This window comes from Sciurus vulgaris (genome assembly GCF_902686455.1).
Source record: "Sciurus vulgaris genome assembly, chromosome: 6".
NCBI classification, from domain to species: Eukaryota; Metazoa; Chordata; class Mammalia; order Rodentia; family Sciuridae; genus Sciurus; species Sciurus vulgaris.
Window position 1 is genome coordinate 109,749,597 of NC_136466.1, and position 21,224 is coordinate 109,770,820.

The following is a 21,224-nucleotide window of genomic DNA, read 5'->3' on the forward strand; positions in this document are numbered from 1 at the left end:
TGCGTGGGGAGGGGCGCGTGTGTAGATTGTCTTCCCACTTCACTGTTGAAGCAGGAGCCCTTTGGGTCTTCCAGCCCCTTGGTTCGCGGCCCTGCCCAGACCATTGTCCGCACACCTCGTCCCTTCAGCTTCCGGGCCGCGGGCGAGATGATTTGCTGCAGATGACATCAGCCCCGGGCCAACGGCTGCAAGAGCCGAGGCAGCCACCGCGTGAGGATGTGCCGGGTGGTCCCTTCCTCCTCCTCTTCCTCCTCCTCCCGGGCTCCCTGCCTAGTCTCCATATAAAAGCGGCGCCTCCCCGCCCTCTCTCACTCCCCGCTCCTCTCCCCGCGCACTCTCCGCCGCCTCGGAGAGGGCGGAGGGGGAGGCGGCGCACAGCGCCGGGAGGAGGGGGGACGCAGGGGGCGGAGCAGAGACAGCACCTTCGGAGATAATCCTTTCTCCTGCCGCAGAGCAGAGGAGCGGCAGGAGAGGAACACTTCGCCAAGGCATATCTGGCCGGCAGGATGGCGACCGTGGTGGTGGAAGCCACCGAGTCGGAGCCATCCGGCAGCATCGCCAACCCGGCGGCGTCCACCTCGCCCAGCCTGTCGCACCGCTTCCTCGACAGCAAGTTCTACTTGCTGGTGGTGGTCGGTGAGACCGTGACCGAAGAGCACCTGCGGCGTGCTATCGGCAACATCGAGCTCGGTAAGCTGCCCCTAACCCCCAGGGACGCGCACTGGGAGACGCGCAAACGCGACCCCACCCAGGGCGCGACGGCCACCCAGCTCCCCTGGTGCGCCCCGCACCCATGCCTCTCCCGGTCTCCTCCCGCATTCGAGCTGGACTCTTTTCTGTTAATTTCGGGGAATAACCCGAATTATTAGATTTGAGACCCAGAGAGTCAGTTTCAAATAACCTTGAGGGATCAGTCACCAGGCTGGTCCGCAGCCACAGTCGAGTTGGCCACCGCCTCTCCCGCTAAGTGAAATGCAGGTGTCAGAGGAGCAAAGGCCATGATAAAGCCCCAACCGCGGGAGGCAAAGCGGGTGGTGGTCGTGGTAGACCCGATGCAACCACTCCCTTCTGCTCCCTTCTTTGCCTTAGCAAAAGGCTGGGATCCCACTCACCCGCAGACCTGGGGTTGAAACACCATGTGCCAGGGCCCGCGTGGGAACCATCCTCACCACGGCCACCTAAGCCCCTGAGAACTGCCTTTTCTGGCTTAAAAACTTCCCGATCCTTTCTTTCCTCGGAATGACTAGGCGAGTCCTAGGGCCACGCCCGCTCCCCCCACCCCCCGGGACTCAGGGATGGAGAACCGCCTGCGCTGGTTTCCCAGACGAAGCCCGCCTCGCCGCTGCCCCTGGGGTCTTGGCTGCAGCTTTGAGAAAAGACAATGGGACCCCAAGTTGTGGGGTGGGGCTTCTTTTAAAAGTCTCAGCCTTCGGAGTGCTAGATTGAATGGGGAAGGGGGCGTCGGCGGGTAGGGCCAGCCCCTCGCCCGATGTGTGCACCAAGAGCGCGCTCCACAGAGGCGGATAGCGGTTCGCCCGGAACCCTGGGCGGGGCTGGGAGGGTCCCGGCCAGCGCAGCCTCGGACGTGCGGACCGACCCGCCCTTCAGCCCCACCCGGGCTGCCGCAGTGCCCACACCCGCCAGCCGCACCTGCCCCCCGCACTGCGGCGCCCCCACCAGGCACGGCTGGCGGGGCGGGCGCTCTGCAGGAGCCTCAGGCTGGCGGGGGCTGCTCGCCCCCACCTCTCCCTCTGCCTGGCTTTGTTGCGCTCCGACTCCGGGGTGGCAGCTCTGATCTCTGCCTTTTCCTCTACCCGCGGCGTCCCGGCCCTCCCCGCGCCCCTGACAGAGGTCGCCGGGTCTCTTTGCAGCCCCAGCCCGGCTCTATTCTCTCGGGGTGGTGCTGAAGCGTTTCTGCCCGGAGACACCGGCTGGTGGGCGTGGTGCAGTCCGCACTGCGGTCTCTACGGCAGCCCGAGGCGGACAAAGGGCGTTCACGTAGCCCTCCTTCCCTGCTCCCCCTCACCCCAATAAAAGGCGGAAGAAAAGCCTTGTTTTAGATGAATAAAATAAATGCTTGTCATCTGCTCCTGCATTTGGAAATGGTCACTTGTCCCCAGAACAAAAGGCTGCAGGGTGGAGACTGGAGTTGCAGACCTCGTTCTTTTGTTTAACTTTAAAGCACTGATTTTTCTCTTCAGTTTAAAAAAGAAAAAAAAAAAAAAATGCGAACAGAAAGCAGTGATGATAATTCATTCGAAAAAAAATTTTAAATGAGAGATTTTAAAAAATGAAATGGCTTATTTGAGTATCTCAATAACACTTCGTTCTCAAACTACAGGCCTTTGATCTAATTTATTCTAATTCTGTTTATTTCCACATTTTTTTCTCCTTGAAATTTTTCGCACGTTCTTATTTTGGGCGTGGCTATTGTGGGAATCAATGACTTTGAATTTTTTTTTTTTTAAATCATTTGTCAGCAGCATTGCCTAGGAATAATAACATATCTGGAGGTGTTTTCTATCCATGAAATTTTCCTAACCACCCAATGTGGTGCAGGAAGGGGATTATCACCCTTATTTTCCAGATGGGGGCCCGGAGGCAGGAAGGGGACCAGCTCAAGGTCACAGGGCTTATCAGTGACAGGAGTGCCAGTACTGCAGCGTCACTTCTTTTCTGACCCTGTCATGATATTGGCGCAGGGCAGGTTAACATCTGAGGGGGATTTCAATTCAGCCGTTTTCAGAGCTTGCCTTTGTACAGTCATCCACTTGTGGGCAGCGCCCCATGCAGGGAGATGGTTCAGCCCTTACCTTCTGACCATAATTACCTTCTCGCTTTGTTACTCAGCTGATCATCCTTTCAGTGTCCCATTCCTCAGGGGGTTTATTCAAGTTGCTTCTGTTTGAGGACAAAACATACGCAGCCAACTATTGCTCCCTCTGTCCTCCTTTTCATACTACTAGCACTTAGTAACAAAAATTCAAATTTGTCTTTCTGATGTTTAAATTTTTAAAATCCTGTTTTAAGTATTAGATAGAGAGGAAAGGACACAAATCATAGATGAATAGCTCAATGGATTTTTCACAAAACGAACACACCTGTGTTATCCAGATAAGAAACAGATATTACTGCAATTCCAGAACCCCACCCCCGCCTCCTTTGCTATGATCACCTTGCCTTCCTGATTTTTAATTCCTTAATTTGGTCCAATTTTTGCATGGAATTCCAAAATGGCTGTATTGATTCCATTAAGAATCAGCCAAGTGAGTGAGCAGAGCCATTTCCTTGTGCGCAGTAACAGATGCTGTTTTTTCTCTGGAGATTGCTCTCCTGGGTCCTGGGGTCTCCAGTGCAGCTCAGACTGCAGGGCTTCCAGTGCTACATGAAAATACCACTCCCCAGCTTTTCATTCAGACAGCCTGAGATGACTTAGCAACAGGGTGAGCAGGCTTTCTTTCCCTGTGCATGACATGCTGCAGCTTCCGTGGGTAGGTATCAGCTGGGCCTCCTCCAGAGGTCACTCTGATTGCCACTGCTGTTGTGTTGCTGAAGCCTTTGGACCATGTGTTTGAAGCGAGATGGAGCTGCTCCAGGGGACTCAGCTTTTTAACTGTGCACTGCTGCATGGAGTCTGGGAAACCATTTTCCTCATTGGTTTACTCTTTCTTATTCACTTCCTGTCTTCACTGAGGTTCTGTGGGGTTGGACACCCTGGTGACTTGCCATCTGGTTACTGAGGACCCTCTGGGAAGCCTAGAAGATAATCTATAAATCTGTAGAGGGATGGTGGTAACATGCTAAACCAATAGGCCTGAAACATCCTAATATGGATGCTTAATAAATGCTTCTTAAAACCAAGAGAGATGGCTACTCTTGTTTTCTCCAGTGTATTTACAAAGCATAATGTCAGCTTTGGTCATTTCTTGAATTTGGAACCATTGTTTCCACCCTCCTCTAGCTTTACTGATTCAGTTACGCAGGACATCATATGGCTATGTGGCTATCACCAAATACTATTCCTTGGCAATTCCTCCGCCACCCTCTGCCAATTCACCACCAACATGGATTTAGCTAGTCATCCTTGGTTTTAGCAGAGCACCTGCTTCTCAAGTTTTTTGTTTTTGTTTTTAATATCTAGACTACATACATGGGTGTCTTGAAAACTGAATTGTAGAGCCTTGGGAAATGAGTTTTCAGTGTTTCATATTACTCTTTTCAAGAAACTAAAACCCGTAAGGAATACTAAGTGTCAGTTTGATGTTTTCAACTACTGTTAAAGTGTAACTTTTCCTTTGGTTAATATTGAGGATCAACAAGATTTGTTCATGAGAAGATTGATGTGTGTAACATCTACTGCCCTGGATTTTGAGTTGTAAATTTATATTGTAACATTCTGATGTCACTTTATTGAATGTGTTTAGTCTAACATGATAAGAGAAGTAAGAACCCAGGAAATATTTGGGTTTAATTTCATCATCGGGTCTGGAGATGAAGGTCAGTGGTAGAGCACTTGCCTAGCATGTCTGAGGCCCTGGGTTCAATCCCCAGTACAAATAAATAGATAAAAATTCAATTTCCTTCTAATATAATAAGGGAGAAAACCCCCAAATTATATGTGGTGGTAGTTAAAAGAAATTTTAGAAAGTATTAAATTTATTATACTCATTTTTCCAAGTCAAAATGCAGATGGATTTCTGCTTGCACTGCTTAGTTGATATTATCTACTAAGGGTCCTGTGATTGGTGCTGAAACACAAGCCAGTCCCAAAACTTAAGATCATTAAATATATGATTCATTGTTAACCTACTCTAAGGCCTTACTTTAAAAAATAACTTCTAACTTTTAGGTCAAATAAACAAATGATTATAAATCACTTCTCGTTTGCTTCTATTGTGAGATGTTATATAAGATCTGAATTATTTGTTATCGATACTTTGAAACTGTGAACTATGTATGTAAGATATTGTCTGCATTACATATATATGTAGTGAATATCAAGGTGCTAGCTTATAAAAAAGGAAAAAATCAAACTGAAAGTTAGGTCAAGGAAAAAATTAGGAAATCTTTTCTCTGAAAAGTAAAGCCTTTCTTAAATTAGCATTTCCTTTTTAATTGTTTCCTTAGCTTATGCTTCTATAATGGTTTCAGTTCACTTTTTGGCATGGTTTTACCAATAGAATCTAATGATTATAGGTTAGTCATATTTAGGTATTTGCAAAAATATATTCAAAAGCCTATTTCTCAGAAAGAATAATTAAAGCCCATAGAGGCAGATCAACTCATGAATGGTCCGAACCACTGTCAAATAGAAGCCATGAGCCATCAACATGCAAAGTATGGTCATTTTATTCTGCTTTCTTCAATCTGCTGATCTGCTGTTGCATTTAGGGATCTAGGTTTTTGGTTTTTTGTGTTTAGCTTTTAAAAAGAGGTGCTTTTTAAAAAAATGTTGGTTTCATTAAACATTTCTGCAAAATGCATGCATGCATGGTCAGGGTAAGCTTGGAGAAATCCAGCCTGTAGTCTTCAAGGATACTTGACTCTTCCTTCTTTTTCACCCTGACTTGTTCTGTGATGTCCTCCCCTTCCACATGTCCCCGTTTTTCCATCTCTCTAAGTGTCACAAGGCACATTTGCCTCCTCTTTGTGCATCTCTACCACGTGGGGTCACAGAACTGAGAAGGAAAGACCCTTTGTTGCTCCCTTGTCACCAAGGATAGACCATGATAGTGCCCACTTCCCAGGGCTGGGCCATACCGTATAGCAGCCAGGAATGTTCTCGGGGTAGCAGATAGCCTTTGGACCCAGATGTTTAAAAACCGCTGGAGTTAGTAGTTGTTACCCACCTGGGTAAGCCAGTAAGGGCACAGCAGTTGTAGATTGCTGGAGAAAGAAAGCCTCAGGGAAGAGCTCCACTTGGGGACTTTTGGGAGGATAATCAGAAACAGGGCCAGAAGTTTCTCTTGGCTTCTTTCCTCCCATCACTGACCAGGATGACCTGCTTCCAAAAACCTACTCAGAACCTCTTTACCAATACCGAGGACCCCATCCAGCCATGGATTCTGAGAAGGGAGAAAGTGGGAAGGGCCAATAAGAATATTTTCTATCCTATAAACTTTAGAGGTCCCACTGTTGGCTCCATGTTAGGCACAAAGGGGAGATACAGAAACCTACTAAATGCAAATGAACCTTCAGTGAATAATATTCTCCCTTCACTAATATTATCCAGCAAAACGTACTTTCATTTCTAAAATTGGTATAGAAAGTGGTGTGGTTCCAAAAATTTTCTTTCCAACAAAAATGACTAGTAATTCCATTGTAATCTTTATTTTATAAGCGGTAGTAGTAATTGTGCATTGTTAAGAAATAATTTGGCTTAGAAAGAGAACCCTAAATTTTTAGTTTAATTGGAAGTGTAAACATGAGAAATAAGGTCTGGGTCTGGGGATGCTCAGGGTAGAGTGCTGACTGGCCTCTGCAGGGCCCTGGGTTTGATCCCTGCACTGGAAAAAAAAAAAAAAAAAAAAAAAAAGAGAGAGAGAGAGACATTATTTTTTATCAGCTGTTGCTACTGTAATTTAAAATTACTAAATGGATATTTTAATATTTAGCACATTTTCATCATTAAATTATTCATATAAAACATAAATAAATGTAAAACAAACATTTAAGTGCTTGTGTCAGACAAATTAATTGAAGCAAAGGGAAAAACGACAAACAATAATGTGAGAGTGTGCCTAGGCATAACCCCAGATGGAGTCATTCAAATAATGTAGCAATTTAGAACAAAGACAGAAAAAATTGTATGAATTTAATTTAAATACATATGTCTCATTATTAACTTATTGACCCAGCTTGACAAGCCAGAAGACAAAGTGGAGCTTCAACCTGCAGCTCGGAGAATTCAGTCAACAATACCAATTAAGTCAGATGCAGACAGGAACGCAATGATTTTTCACACTGGGCTACTATATAGTGTATATGTTGAAGTAAAATATTCTAATGAATTCAGACCTCTCAACCTGTCAAGCTCTGCAGGAAACAAAAAGAACCCATTTATCATTTCTGTACTAAAAAGATCCGCAAAATCTCAACATGCCTTTCTTGTTAAAATTTAAATACTCCATTAGCACAAATGCAAACTGAGGCCATTAATGTTTCCAGGGAGACCCATAAAATTCTCCTATAATTTAGCCTCTCTTTAGGACTGTTAACTCTTCCATTTCTGAATTCTTCCCATGGATCATGTGAGGAATTTCTGCCTTTATTTAGTGGACATACATCTACTTGAAAATATTCCTCATGGTTGAAAAGGTATTTAGTGTGTAATCTGAAAATATTTTGGATGGGTTTCCAGAAAAAAATAAGCACATACACACACACATACACACATATGTATGTATGTACATAATATACATGTGTATATATGTATGTGTGTGTACATATACCTATATCAAGGTAAGATAAAATTCCTTGTAAGATAAGAAAACTGAATAAATCATAAATGGAGGTAAATACAGTTAGGCATTTGGGATTTGGAGATGTGTTTAGCACACTGCCATTTAAACCCTTATGTGTGTGTGCCCAATAAATGACCAACGAAAATGATTGAATAACTGGCTGTTTATTTAGAGATCTTTTACCTGCAGTGTTGTACCCAGAGGTTCAAGCTCCTGCCCTTAGGAGCTAGGCAATGTGTTTGGTGCACAGATTTGTTCCTGGTAATTGAGGATGCTCTAAACAAGGGTACAATCATGGATACTACATACTGGCTCCACCCTGAGCAATCTGTTTGGAAAAATGTTAACAACGCATGCACGCAAGCGCCTAAACACACACACACTCCAGGGTCCTGGGGCTCCTCATTTTTCCTTGGCTTGCTCTCCAGTTCTCTCTCGTCCAGTGCTCTCTGGGTTTCCCTCTGAGCCATCTCCTTTGGGATGAGGAGCTGGAGGGAGAAGAAAGGAAGAATCTGGGGAGGTGGGGCATGAGCACAGCAAACCACCATTGTTCCGAGTCTTGATCTTGGGTTCTCACTCCAGATCCTTTCATTCTAGTGAAAGGAGGTCTCAACTGAAAGGAAATTCATGGCCCCCAACTCCATCGACACTTTATAAAGTATAAAATGCTGCCATATTCCTTTGATTCTGGATAAAACACTTTAATACAACTAACAATTGTGAATGAATGTGCCGCTTGCCTAGCTGGGCAGGTAATGCCTGAGAGGACACATGGGCCAAGTTTTGAGATCCAGCCTGCTTATCAAAGATCATGCAAATTTTGGATTGGTATCTAGGGGTTGAGAAATCTAGGTAAAACATGAGATGGGTACAAGAAAGAAATCAGCTGGGTGTGGTGGTGCGCACCTGCAACCCCCCCAGTGGCTAGGGAAGCTAAAGCAGGAGGATGTCAAGTTCAAAGCCAGTCTCAGCAACTTGGTGAGACTCTGTCTCTCAACAAAATATAAAAAGGACCAGGGATGTGGCTTAGTGGTTAAGCACCCCTGGGTTCAATCCCTGGTAACAAAAAAAAAAAAAAAAAAAATCATACATGCATACTAACAAAGAACATCATTTCAAAGACAAAGGCCTAGGCTTCCTCAGGCAGCCCCCTCATGCCTTCCCCTCCCACTTTCTATATTTTCTTGTACTTAAAAGTAAACCATGAGAGGGCTGGGGAGATAGCTCAGTCAGTAGAGTGCTTGCCTCTCAAGCACAAGGCCCTGAGTTCAATCCCCAGCACCGCAAAAAAAAAAAAAAAAAAAAGGTAAACCATGAGAAAGCTAGAGACAGTCCAGGGGCCTCTTAGCTACCAACAAACTAGCTCTCTTCCTGCCCTTTCTCTTCCCTCCCTGGAGGAGAGCCTGTCATTTCCCTAATAGCTGTTTTCTTTGACTCTTCCAGCAAAGCTGCATTTATGTTTTATGAGGGGCAGAAGTTCAGTCCCCACTGCTGGTTATCCCTCCCTTGTGGCCTGGTGGAGAGACCTCCCTGGCTTTCCCACTTTGTGGCCATCCACTGCTAGTCACCAAGCTCTTCAGAAAAGGGCTCTACATTCTCCCATAAAGCCTGAGAAATGTTGCAGTGATGTTTTCCAAACCACTGTGAAATGACTAACTGGAAGTCTGTCAACTCTTCCTTTTCCTCCTTAGGGATCCGATCATGGGACACAAACCTGATTGAATGCAACTTGGACCAAGAACTCAAACTTTTTGTATCTCGACACTCTGCAAGATTCTCTCCTGAAGTCCCAGGTGAGGCTTCTGTTTGGTGTTAGCCTAGAATTTGAAAGGACAAGGAAACAGGCCACTGGCTGGAAAGCTTTGTGTGGGGCTCTGGATTGATATCAAGGGAAAAGGTATTGTTTTACTGCTACGTGATTCTTTGTATTTGTTATTATCAACTAAGTTAGCCAGCAGCCACAGTTTAAGAAAGTCAACTCTAAGTTATAACTGTGTGGATTATTCATCAATTCTTAGATATTTAAGTTCTAGGATAATTTTTTAAAACTATCTTTATACTCTAAGCACAAGTGATTGCAAACTACTTAAATGTTAATTTTACTCAAATGAAATTATGAATTCAAATTGTATGCTCCAAGAATCCCACAACTTCCTCCTCTTGAAAGGAAAAGGAGACATCTACTGCATTTCAAAGTGAAATATACATCATCCATCATTTCATCTTTCTCTGTACTATCCCCTTTGCATTATCATCTACTTTTCTTATTGTGGGTAGAAGAGTTTCATATTCCAAACTGCTGTTAAAATAGCCTTTCTTTTAGAGATGAAAAAAGAATACTACAGAATAATTGAAGGTAAGGACACAAACATGTGTCATCCGTGAAGGTTCCTGCCTCTCTGGGGCTGGTGATAGATTCATGCTGAATTCTCATCTCTTCTTCCTCTTGTGAGTTGTGACCATAATTGGGGATTATGAAACAATTTCTGGCCCATAAGAACTTCAAGCCCAGGATGTGTTTCCCAAAAGCTATGCTATTGAAACTATATTGTGCTTGGTTTTTTTTTTTTTTTTTTGACAGTCATTTGAATCTTATGTAAGATAAGAGTAAAGAAAACACTTTTCTGACTACATGTTTTTGCTCTACGATTACTAATTTTATTGGTATTGCTGTAACATCAGGAATGAGGTTCAGTCTTTTGTGGGTGATTAAATTATATTCTATTGTAATGTGCATTTGAGATTTGAAACAACTTTTATGAAATGTCAGTGCCTTCACGAATCATACTTGTAGCATTCAAGCATGGAATTGAATGAATCTATTAAGAAAAACGGGGAAATTTTTTTCAGTGAAAGTTAAACTTGCTTCAAAGCTCTGTGAAAAATCAGTTCTTAAGTAACTTTGCATCAGGATTGAGGGAAGGAATGATCTAGAGATTTATCAGGTAGGATATGATTTGCTGTAGAAAAGGTACAGTATAAGATTGTTTCTCTTGTTATTTTTGTCTTGCAAAATCTCCATAACTTTTCAAACCATCTCACAAAATTAAGATAAGTGCCCTTTACTAACAAGTATATTATTTCAACACGTAAAAGTCAAGTCTTTATCCTTTTCTGTAGGTTGTTCTGTTTTCTTGCTATGACTATGGGACTTTTTTCCTTTTTGTAAACATATCATGTTTTGTAAACATCTCATTGTGTTCATTCATATTTGGATGGACCTTATAAGAAAGACAACTATGTATTGCAAAATGAAAATTTGTAAGATTACTGAAAATGTAACCATTTTTAGACCAAAGATCTAGGTAATATTACTCCTGTGGACCAAAGAGATCAAGTCCCTTCAAACCATTACTTCAGCCTACCCTTTTCTTTTCTCCTCTCCTTTTATAACTTGTAGTAAGAACTAGTTACCTACCTACTTCTGTTAAGTGCTGTGCTTGATGCCGTGTTTAGAAACTGGCCTTTACATACACAGCATCCTTACCATTTTTGCCAACTGCAGAAAGGATTGGTGTAACAATTTTCCATCTCAAGCCTAGGCGGGCCTCAGCCTTCTCTTGGAACTTAAATCTCTATAATGGAGCTATTGTAGTGATGCTCATATGTGAGAAACATGAAGATTTCTTATTAAGACTGTTCCACATGTTGACTATTCCTTATTCAAAATGCTTGAGATTGAAGGTCTTAGATTTTGGAACTTGGGGATTTTGGAAACATTTGCACAGATTTTTACCAGTTGCACATTCCTAATCCAAAATGCTCCCAAATCCTTGGATGTACAACCTGTACATGATACTTACATGTCAGATTCAGTTTCAGGTGTGTTTTAGAATAAGGAGATACCAGAAGACAAGAACACAAAATTGAGGTAAATAGAGATTACAGGATGCTCCTTGGATTGGGCCAAGGAAACCTATAGCTTTTCCTGAACAAACTGGAGAAATTTGAGGTGTATTTCTTAGTGACTCCAAGTCTAGTGTTCTCTTCCCTTTTCACTTGAAATTCTGTAAAAGTAAACTCATGTACCGCAGGTTCCCGAAAGTGGAGTTAGATGAATTTTGCATTTAGAGTTTTAAGACTCTAAGTTGACTTTGAGGCAAGGAACAAAACAAATGATTAAAAAATAACAGGTCACTCATTCAATTGGTTTAAAAATAATGAAATGGTACCTACATGGTGTCAGGCACTATGGAGAGTGAGGTGGGTGAGGAGCAGTGACAGGCAAAGCAAACACATTCATTACCTTGATGACGTTGATGTCATGAGAAGGAGGTATTAACAACCACAGGCAGCTCAGCATCAAATCTAGCACCTTGTGCCATCCAGTTTGGGCTTCACAGGGTTGTTTTGTTTTTTTGTTTTTTCCTTTCTTCTTCTTTCCCTCCTTCACTGGCTTTGAGAGATTCCCGCCCCCCCTCCCCAATTAGCAGAGTTACAGTAAAATGTTCATTGCCTTCCCTGGCATAGTTGATTAGGGATCAGGTTGTTGTTACACCTCAAATTGCAGCGAAGAGACCCTGCAAATGGCACAGTTAGGTTCATTCCTTTGTACTAGTTTATCCTTTGTTCTGTGGTTTTGAGCTTCATTAAGGTTCTTTCTTTAGGATTTACCATCTCATTCAAGACCACTCTAATTGGTTTAATCATCTTGGATAAATACCCTTTGGGCAGGAACCTGGAATATAAGTGCTTTCTCCATATGAGATGGGGATGGCATTGTACAAATGGGGAGTGGAGTGTCCCCATTCCCCAGAACCTTAGTACTAGGATCATTCAGCCCTGTCCAACTCTGGTGACTGCAGTTCTTGGAGTGGTTAGTCATTAGGTCCATTTTACTGTCCTGAGTGTGCTGCAGCATTAACTCGCGAAAGATCACTCAGCCACACCTGCCACGTGCCCCGGGCACTTCCTGCTAAGGTACCTGTTGCAAGCCTTCCTGGCCACACAACATGGGAGGGAGCTGGTGTAGGCAAGCATAGTCACCTTGAGAGAAAAGATGAAATTCTTTCAAGAGTTCTCCAGTCTTTCGCTCAAGAGATAGGTTGGCAGTTTAGGTTTTTCAAAATAGAGCAAAATCTTATATTTCCTTATTCTTGTGAATTCAAATACTATCACAAAGTTTTTATTAAGGTATTATAGTCTAGAAATTTTGTACCTTAATCATGCTGGATCTAAATCATTTATTTTAAGTCTCACCAAAAAAAGTAAGACCATGGGAAGCATAGGTTTACCTGGCAGTATAGAATTTCATTCATTTTCCATTCCTCTTGCTTCTTTCCAAATTTAATATTAGACATAGCTTCATACAGTATTAGGAGAGGATCTCTCCTGGGGCTATAGGAAGTGCCCCGTGACTATCTGTGGTAGATGGCACCATTTCAGAACAAGTGAAAAACATTCCCAGGACAAGGGACACCAGACTTAAAATGTTTCATTTTTCTTTTTTCCCTCATTTTGCCACTGTGTCTGCTTATTAAAATAGTTTTGAAATTTTTATAACACAGTTGCTCACCTGCAACATAATGTAACAATTAAGAATCCAGATTCTAGAGCCAAACTCCATGTTGGATCCCAGCTCTGCCATTTAAGTCGCTGGATAGTCTTGAACAGTGACTTAACATCCTGTGCCTTGATTTTCTTATCTGTAAATGGAAATCATCACTCCTACAGCGTAGAGTTTTCATGAGGATCAAATACATGTGTGTATAAATCTTACAACAGGCTTGTCACATGACAGACATTCACTAGTATTCATATTCTCTCCCTTGTTAAAAATCTATTTGACTCGGAGATGTGATTATTATTGTCTTTGGGAAATACTGGATTTAGTTATTTAGCAGGTAATAATGTTAATTTGTATTAAAGATGGTGATTATTATTGTCTATGGGAAATATGGATTTTAAATATTTGGCTGGTAATAATGATAATAATGCTTAATTTGTATAAAGATGATGATATTAGTGTCTATGGGAAATACTGTATTTAGATATTTGGCTGATAATAATGGTAATAATTTTTAATTTGTATTAAAGATGTTTCTCAGAGAAACAGTTACCTTCAGAATTATCAGAGGGTGTGAAGCGGCTGGTCTGTGAAGATTGCGGTGGCATTTTGTGACTGAGTTTAGTAAGGTCCTTTGGGCATAGGAGTTAAAAAGGAGGCATCACTTTGGAGCTCTGGTTCAGCAGGAGCACAGCAGGGCTGTAGAACATTCGCCAAATGGTCCTGTCGGTGCACAGGTAAGGATGCTGAGATGCTAGGGGAGTCCCAGCCTGCTTCCTCACCGAGGTGGTCCATCCAGGGTAACTTCTTCCACTTCCTTGGACCACTTAGTTTTCTCTTCCACTCTTTCCAATCAACAAGTAACCATAGATTTAGCCAGTTAGAAGAAACTGAGGTTTCTTGTCGTGTACTTTCTTAGCTGAATAAATAGTAAGAATTTGGCATATTTCCACTACTTTTATGACTCCTAGATCACATTCACAAAATCCTTCCTATGATGTGACTGATTTTGTAATGTGGATAGGGGTGGTTTTGTTTAAGAACTCATGCCTTTTCCATGGAAGATAAACAAACCGCAGCTGAGCATCTTTAGATTTGTGCTGAGTGACTGCTAAAAATAACCTGCCTGGAGATTGGTTTTTGATGGAGAATTAAAATCAACCCTTTGAATTTCAGTTATGCGGATCCTCTCCTCCCTTTGACATTAACGAGGAAATGTTTTACAGCTAGTATTTGCCAGTAGAGCAATAAGAAAATACTAAACTGCTCTTAGAAAAGGGTCTTAGAATATTTTTAGTCATCTTTCTCTATCTGGACTTGTGTAGTTAGTCTGTCATTGTGTAGAATTATGTCTCAATTGTATGTGCCTAGGATACATGGGCTGCTCTGTGACAGGGAGTGATAGATGCATTTTCAGCCCTGCTTCCAACCTTTAAGCAATAAAGCACACGGATATATGTTCCAGTTGCATTTCGTTGGCCGACTTAACACAAAGGGAACCTGCAATTTTGAAGGAAAAGCAGATCCTTTATCCTCATGTTTTCTCTGTCACAGGTGCACAACTTAGGGCTAGGTACCTGCCCCCAAGTCCACACGGCTGGCTCATTTTTTCTTATTGCATTATCATATGAAATGATAGGAGGAATTATGGAATTAGAAGAAAGGAACAAATAGAAAGCCTTGATTTTGTTGAAGTAACCAGACCTCTATTTAATATCCATTTAGGTCAATACCGCCTGCCTAGGAAGGAGATTCATTAAATGCAAATCCCTAGTCTTTCTCCAAATTGCCCCCTGCCCTAAGCCTTCCTGGCCCCACTGCAGGGCGGGCAGAGTGATCGCAGCCCCTCCACTCCCTGCTCTCGCCCCAGTGCTCCCATTCAGACTTTGCAGGCAACTGCTTGCTCCCTTTGAAATTGTCAAAGAACCAGACCTTCCAAGGAGCAGAGCCAGGGTTTTGTAGTGTCCACAGCACAAGGCATGATTCCTGTGAGGTTTACACCTTGCTCAGCTTTCAAATTTGAGGGATTTCTTTATATCCACATCATCACACGTGTGATGCTTTTTTTCCAGGTGTGGCCACCAAAAAGGAATAAAACTGCTTCATTGCTATGTTCAGGCACCTACATTCCTCAGGGTAGTTAATGATGGCTCATTCAGACCACCCTAGAAATACCCATTCATCTCACTTTTTTTTTTTTTTTTTTTCCAGAATATAAAGGATGTTTTAGTCTGCTGACTGTAATGGCTCTCAAGCGGTTCCTAATGGGCACTGTGGAACCACTAGACACAGGCAGGCATGGGCAGGAAGGGAGCAGGAAATTGGCTGCCTGGGCTCAGAAGCCATTTTAGGGAATGTCAATAACCCCTCCATTAAAACCAGCTAAGTGCCTTCCAGAGCAGCTGCTGACACTGCTGAGCAAGGACGGTGTCCCACGTGGAATGTCAGCGCTTTTGTCTTCCTTTCCAGAGACCAAAGCGCCATGGTTTTCATTAGCGGGTTTTTAAAGCAAGCTATTGGGCGACCACAGGCCCTTTATGTTTTGCTGCTTCTGTTTGCATCTTCTTTCTGAGGCATTTTCAGCATTTGTGGTAACATGCTGTAAATTATAGTGGAAGATGAGGAACAGAGCAAAAACTGATAGACTACATAATACTGTTGGGCATTCATTGATAGGCAAGAAATTATAAAGGGACAGATGGAAAAATAAGGCCAGTATCCCCACTGTTCATACTTTAGTTGGGAAAAGTCACTCACAGCTTTAAAAAACACTATGCTGTTTAACAAAGACAGTAGCTCCTTAATTTACAAACTTTGTATGTGTGTGTAAGAGAAAGAGAGAGACAGAGACCTACTCAAATTCCTAAAGAAGACAAAGAGTGAGAATGGAAATCATAATGAGCGTTGCATTTTGATTGTTCAACTGGGGATGTAGCCACAGTGACAAAGGTTACCCAGGTACCAGCGCCCCCCGCCCCCGCTACCCAGGACTAATTAAACGCGCTACCGAGGCAACCATCCAGTGTCCCCAAACATCATACTTCAGGGCTTACCTCTTTTGTTTCTGTGGCTGCAGTAAGTCCTGTTGCATGTGAAGTCAGATGTCCTTGATCCTAGAGGCATGTGAGAAAGTAAGAAGTGGTCCTGAGGAAACGTGCTTGAAAACGGACCACAGGGGCTGGGGAAATTAGCAGAAGTACAAGACAAAAACAACCTTATTCAAATCAACTCCTCCAACCTCCGTTAAAGGATGCCTGTAGTTAGGACTGGCGAAGTGAATGTTCATAGAAAATGCAGCAAGGGAGTCTTAGTGATCCGAGAATAAAAGTATGTCATTAAAAGTGAGCACTCAACAACTATGTTGTACCACACCCCATTTTAGATCCAGTCAAGCCTGGTAGTTGCTGCCTGTGTTCCTGAGGGGCTAAGATCAAATACATCCTAAGGACTACCTTTGTTGTCATAGAGGGAAGTTCCTTACACCAGCACTTTACTGTTAAGCTGATCACGCTGGCCCTTTGTTTCTTAATAAAACCAGTTTTCAGCTGCGAGTAAATAAGCCACCATTGAGCATTTGGTCAAAATTCACAGATTCCTTTCAGCAACACACATCACTGGTGTGAGGGAGGAACAGCAGTTCCCCGAGTAAGAAATTCATTTCTGTGGATCCCCTGCCCCAAGGACACTGCTCCAGGTGGATGCTGCCTTTTGGCTCCTGAAATGTCAGTCAGCAGAAATGTCATATCTGGAGAACAATAAAATCAAAGATGGAGTACATTCTGCAGCCCAGGTGAATGTTCTTGGTGCAGAGCCCCTTAGCCATTTTGAGCAGTTGTTCCTCTGTCTTTTAAAATTGTCACCTGGAAGTTTCAACATTTGAGAGACGCATGAAAACTACTTCATCGGATTCTTCCCCTTTGAGTTGCACTAGATGACAGTTAGAGATGATGTGGGCTGCTCTTTCATCTAGAATTTCAAACAATTTCTCAACTCAAATACTAAGAGTTTGGGGTGGTATATTTCAATAAAAAAGTGATCTGCTGGGCACAGTGGCACATACCTGCAGTCCCAGCAGCTCGGGAGGCTAAGGCAAGAGGATCGTGAGTTCAAAGCCAGCAGCCCTAAGCAACTTAGCAAGGCCCCGTCTCAAAATTTAAAAAAAAAAAAAAATGGTGCAGGTGCTAGGGAGGTAGCTTAGTGGTAAAGCACCTCTGGGTTCAATCCCTAGCACCAAAAAAAAAAAAAAAAAAAAAAAAGAGAGAGAGAGAGAGGGAGAGAAAAGAAGAAGTGCCAGTGTGAAGTCCCAGGGGCTCGCAAGGTGCTCAAGTGCCTTGTAGTTCAGTGTAGTGTGTGTGTGTACACGCATACATGAGAGACAGAATACCTTATCATATCCTAATTCATTGGAAAGGAAATAATATTTTCACATTATATGCTCTATCTTTTTAAAATGTGCCCTATTATCAACCAATCTGTCATTAAATATTTATGTTATCCCTCAAGGCACAGTTTTAGTCCTAGATCTGCAGGCCATAAGGAGACTTATAAGTAAATCCTGGACTGAGAGTTGCTCACAATTGAGTGTGTAAATAAGACAACAAAGTCACTATGTGACATGTGCCAAATGAGAGTTTTGCAAGGGTATCCTTCTAAGTTCTCTGTGTTGAAGATATTTAAAAAAAAAATGCATAAACACATGCACTGAAATATATTATCTATTCAAATTGTGGCATCAATACAACAGATTCTAATGTATTGAATTCTCTTTGTGACTAGGGAAATTTTTAATCCAAACTGAATTAAAGCATTCCCTAGTGTGAAGCTACATTTTAATTCAATGATGAAAAGGTTGAATTGATATTTTAAGGATTCACCTCCTTTGAAAGCAAGTGAGAACAAAACCACTAAACTGGATGTGTATGCTTAATTTCAAGATTGCCTTCATCTCTCAGTACTGGACTCTTGTCTGTTGGCAGGCTCCAAAGAGATTGTGAACGTTCAAGGTTTTGTGGAAATAAACATGAAATCATCGGTTCACTGTTCCACGGCTAGAATGGACACTGTGGAGAGCATCCAGTTTAGCTGTGCCTGTGTCAGGGGAAGGGGGCTGTGGAGACAGATGTAAGCACTTCCCAGGACCCTCTCTCTTGCACAGTCCTGGAAGTCTGACCTGTGCAGCATCTCTTGGCCACACTCGAGTCACTCATGTGGCTCCCTGAAAAGTTGCTATCAGCCCTTTCCTTTTCTGAAAAATAAAGGGATTAGACTAGATCAAAGCACCTTAAAATTTGTTCTCCCAGCCATCAGTTCTGCAAAACATTAAAATGGCCAGTGGAAAAGAACTCCAGGGTGAAATAAGTTTGGAGCCTTGGCATATTCCATCTCATTTTTGTAGAGGCATGAAGTGTATGTGCATGAACTCGCAGAGTCCCTTCCAGGTTTTGTTCCAGGATTCTGTGAATTTTTACCAAATTGCCTCATCACCGAAATGTAGAAAGAAGCTTGTCCTACTCTACTTAGCTTAAGATGATTTTTAGATCCAGTTTTTAAAATACTAATGAAAGAATTTTGTTTAGAAAACCTGCCTGTCCCATCTACTAGGATTGCCAATTTTAGGGGAAGATGCACAGCCTTATGATTTCCCAGTTTTGGAAGTCTTGGCCCTTGACTTTTTCCATCTGTCTTTACCTTGTAGGCAACCCAAACAAGACAAAACTTAATCCTGTTAGGACTATGCCAAACACCTGCATGGAAAGAATTTCAAAAGTCAAATTCATGGGTGTTTTATCTATACAATGCCAAAGAGGAAATAGCTTCATTTTTCTTTCCCATTAAAATGAGAACTTGCATATTACTGTTTGGTGCTGTTTTGAGCCCTGATTACTCACAGGTCTTTGGAAGGAGACTGAAGGTTTGAATCTCAAGAGGCTTGGGGATTATCTGTAGGTTGAATGTGTTAAAAGTCTCAGGAACATTGTTTGTTATAGATAATTGAGACTAGCCTGCATTTTAATAAGCATGATCAACTATGCATATCTTGTCATGTGAACCATCAATTAGCACAAGGTAATTTAACAAGTCAGTACACGCAGATATGAATGCCCTTGGGAAGCCATGCTCAAATCAAATTATTACTGATGGTGTACAACTTGCATGCAGGTAATCATTATCAGAAAGCCATGATGATCCAGAAGGAAAAGTGACTTTCATGGTAATGCATCTTATGATTTGCTATTGGTATCTAATATCTTTAAGGTAATGACTTCAATCTCTAATTTGATCATGTTTTGTAAAACATGTTTAATTTACTCATTAAAACCTGGATGTGACATTATGTATTTACAGAAAAACTCAGAGTATTCTAATACCATTAATGTATTACCATTAATGTATTACCATTAATGTATCAGTAATACCATTAATGATAATATTCTGTAGATGGAAAGTGGGGTGACTAGTGAATCAAAGATTCTAGTTAATAGAGAGTTGTCAATAATTCCTTATGGGATTATTATTTCTCCAAATTCTAGGTTCCAGTGGTATAGTCATTTCTTTTATATTAAGACTTCACATTTATTTAGAATTAACTTAGAATTCCTAAACTCGATTTCTGCATTAAGCCAAGATATACTCCAATGATTTATGGAAAATATGAATTTAGAAATCCATTGTTCCTTCTCCTTCCCAATACAGTGATATTTTCAAAGAATATTTTTTTAAAAAGAGATAATATACTCTTTAAGGAAATGTGGAATTTATTTGAAGCATAGACCAAGAGAGGTGTTCTCATTCAAGAAGAGAGAGAACATTTGCTACCTACTTGGAACCCATGCTCAGAATAGTGCATTTATCCATGTATGGTTCCGGAGGAAGGTCTTTTCCCTGTTCCTCAGGGTCCTCATGAACCCTAATGGTTATCACACTGTCAGCCTGAGGCTGTGCTGATGAGTTGCAAGTTCCTATTCCTGAATCATTTGTGAGCAAACCTTTCATGTTGAGGTAGCCAACAGATGGCCCCCTAGATTCGGTATTTTGATATAGAACAACCACTATCCCTGAATGTTCTAGTGCTAAAAAAGCCACTAGTTCTAGATATTGCAAATTAACTCAAAACTGCTGTAGAGAAAAGGGGAGTATAGAGAAAGAGACCACAGCAATCTTTTAAATAACTTGAAAAAAAAATCTCCAAGTTTGCAAAATAAGTATGAGGTTGACTACATTTATTTACATTGAACTTATATTCATAAAATAGGTGCGTCCATTACTAAGGCCCAATCAGTTTTCTTTCCTATTTCCTATATCCCTTGCCTATGAAAACATGTTTTAACTCGGTAATTGTCTTCTCCATCCTAATAAGCTAATAAACAAAACCCAAGGAAAACATGGCACAGTGGTATATTCCTGTAATCCTGGCAACTTGGGAGACAGAGGCAGGATCACAAGTTTGAGGCCAGTCTCAGCAACTTAGTGAGACCCTCAGCAATTTAGCAAGACCCTGTCACAAAATAAAAAATATAAAGGACTGGGGATGTAGCCCAGTGGTAAAGTTAATACCCGAAAGGGAGGTGGAACCAACAAAGTGGTAAAGAAATAAGTGAAGTTATTTTTAAAGGTTTATTACCTATGCTTAAAGATTGTCCAAAATATCTTTAGATCCCAGGAATAGACAAAGTTATAGAGGTAAATTATGTAGTCATTTACATCCAAACTTAATTGTGGGTACGTGCTTATGTTTAATTGTGCTTGTGTTTTGTATTACAGTTATGTGCCACATAATATTTCAGTGACACCACAGGGGTTCCAGATCATTATTAGGGAGGTGAAAAATTCCTATAGGCTGGTGGCATCATGTGTATCCCAGTGTTATAGCACAACGCATGACTGACAACGTTGGTCATGCTGGTCTAGAGAAGCCTCTTGTGCTGCCAGTCACATAGAAACACTGCATCCACTTTTGTAAAGCACATCGTTCTTGATAATAAACACCTGTGGTGCAGAGTTATAGATTTACTAATCTTTTTATCCTTGCTGTGGAGCACAGTCCTTTTACTTTATGTGTTTCCTGCACCACAGTATGGCGTCAGCAGCCTCAGACGTCCAGCGTATTCTCACCCATGTCACTCATGCACTTTCCCCGTTCCAAGGCCATCTGTTTCCCTCCTGGATTTTCCCTGTGTGTCCTCCCCACTCTCCAATCACAGCCACCTTTTCTACAAATAATGTTGATTTGTGGTTATTTTAAGGACAGCCAACGT

General features: G+C 42.0%; 1 protein-coding gene across 1 annotated transcript in view; it reads left to right on the plus strand.

Moving 5' to 3' along the window:
• The first annotated feature begins 409 nt into the window (after nt 1-409).
• MAP1B (microtubule associated protein 1B) overlaps nt 410-21,224 on the plus strand; it is a 103,843-nt gene continuing 83,028 nt past the window's right edge. The window contains exons 1-2 of the mRNA XM_079144824.1: nt 410-690; nt 9,155-9,256. Of these exons, the coding sequence (XP_079000950.1) occupies nt 507-690; nt 9,155-9,256 (286 nt within the window). The 5' untranslated portion in view covers nt 410-506. The remainder of the gene's footprint in view (nt 691-9,154; nt 9,257-21,224) is intronic.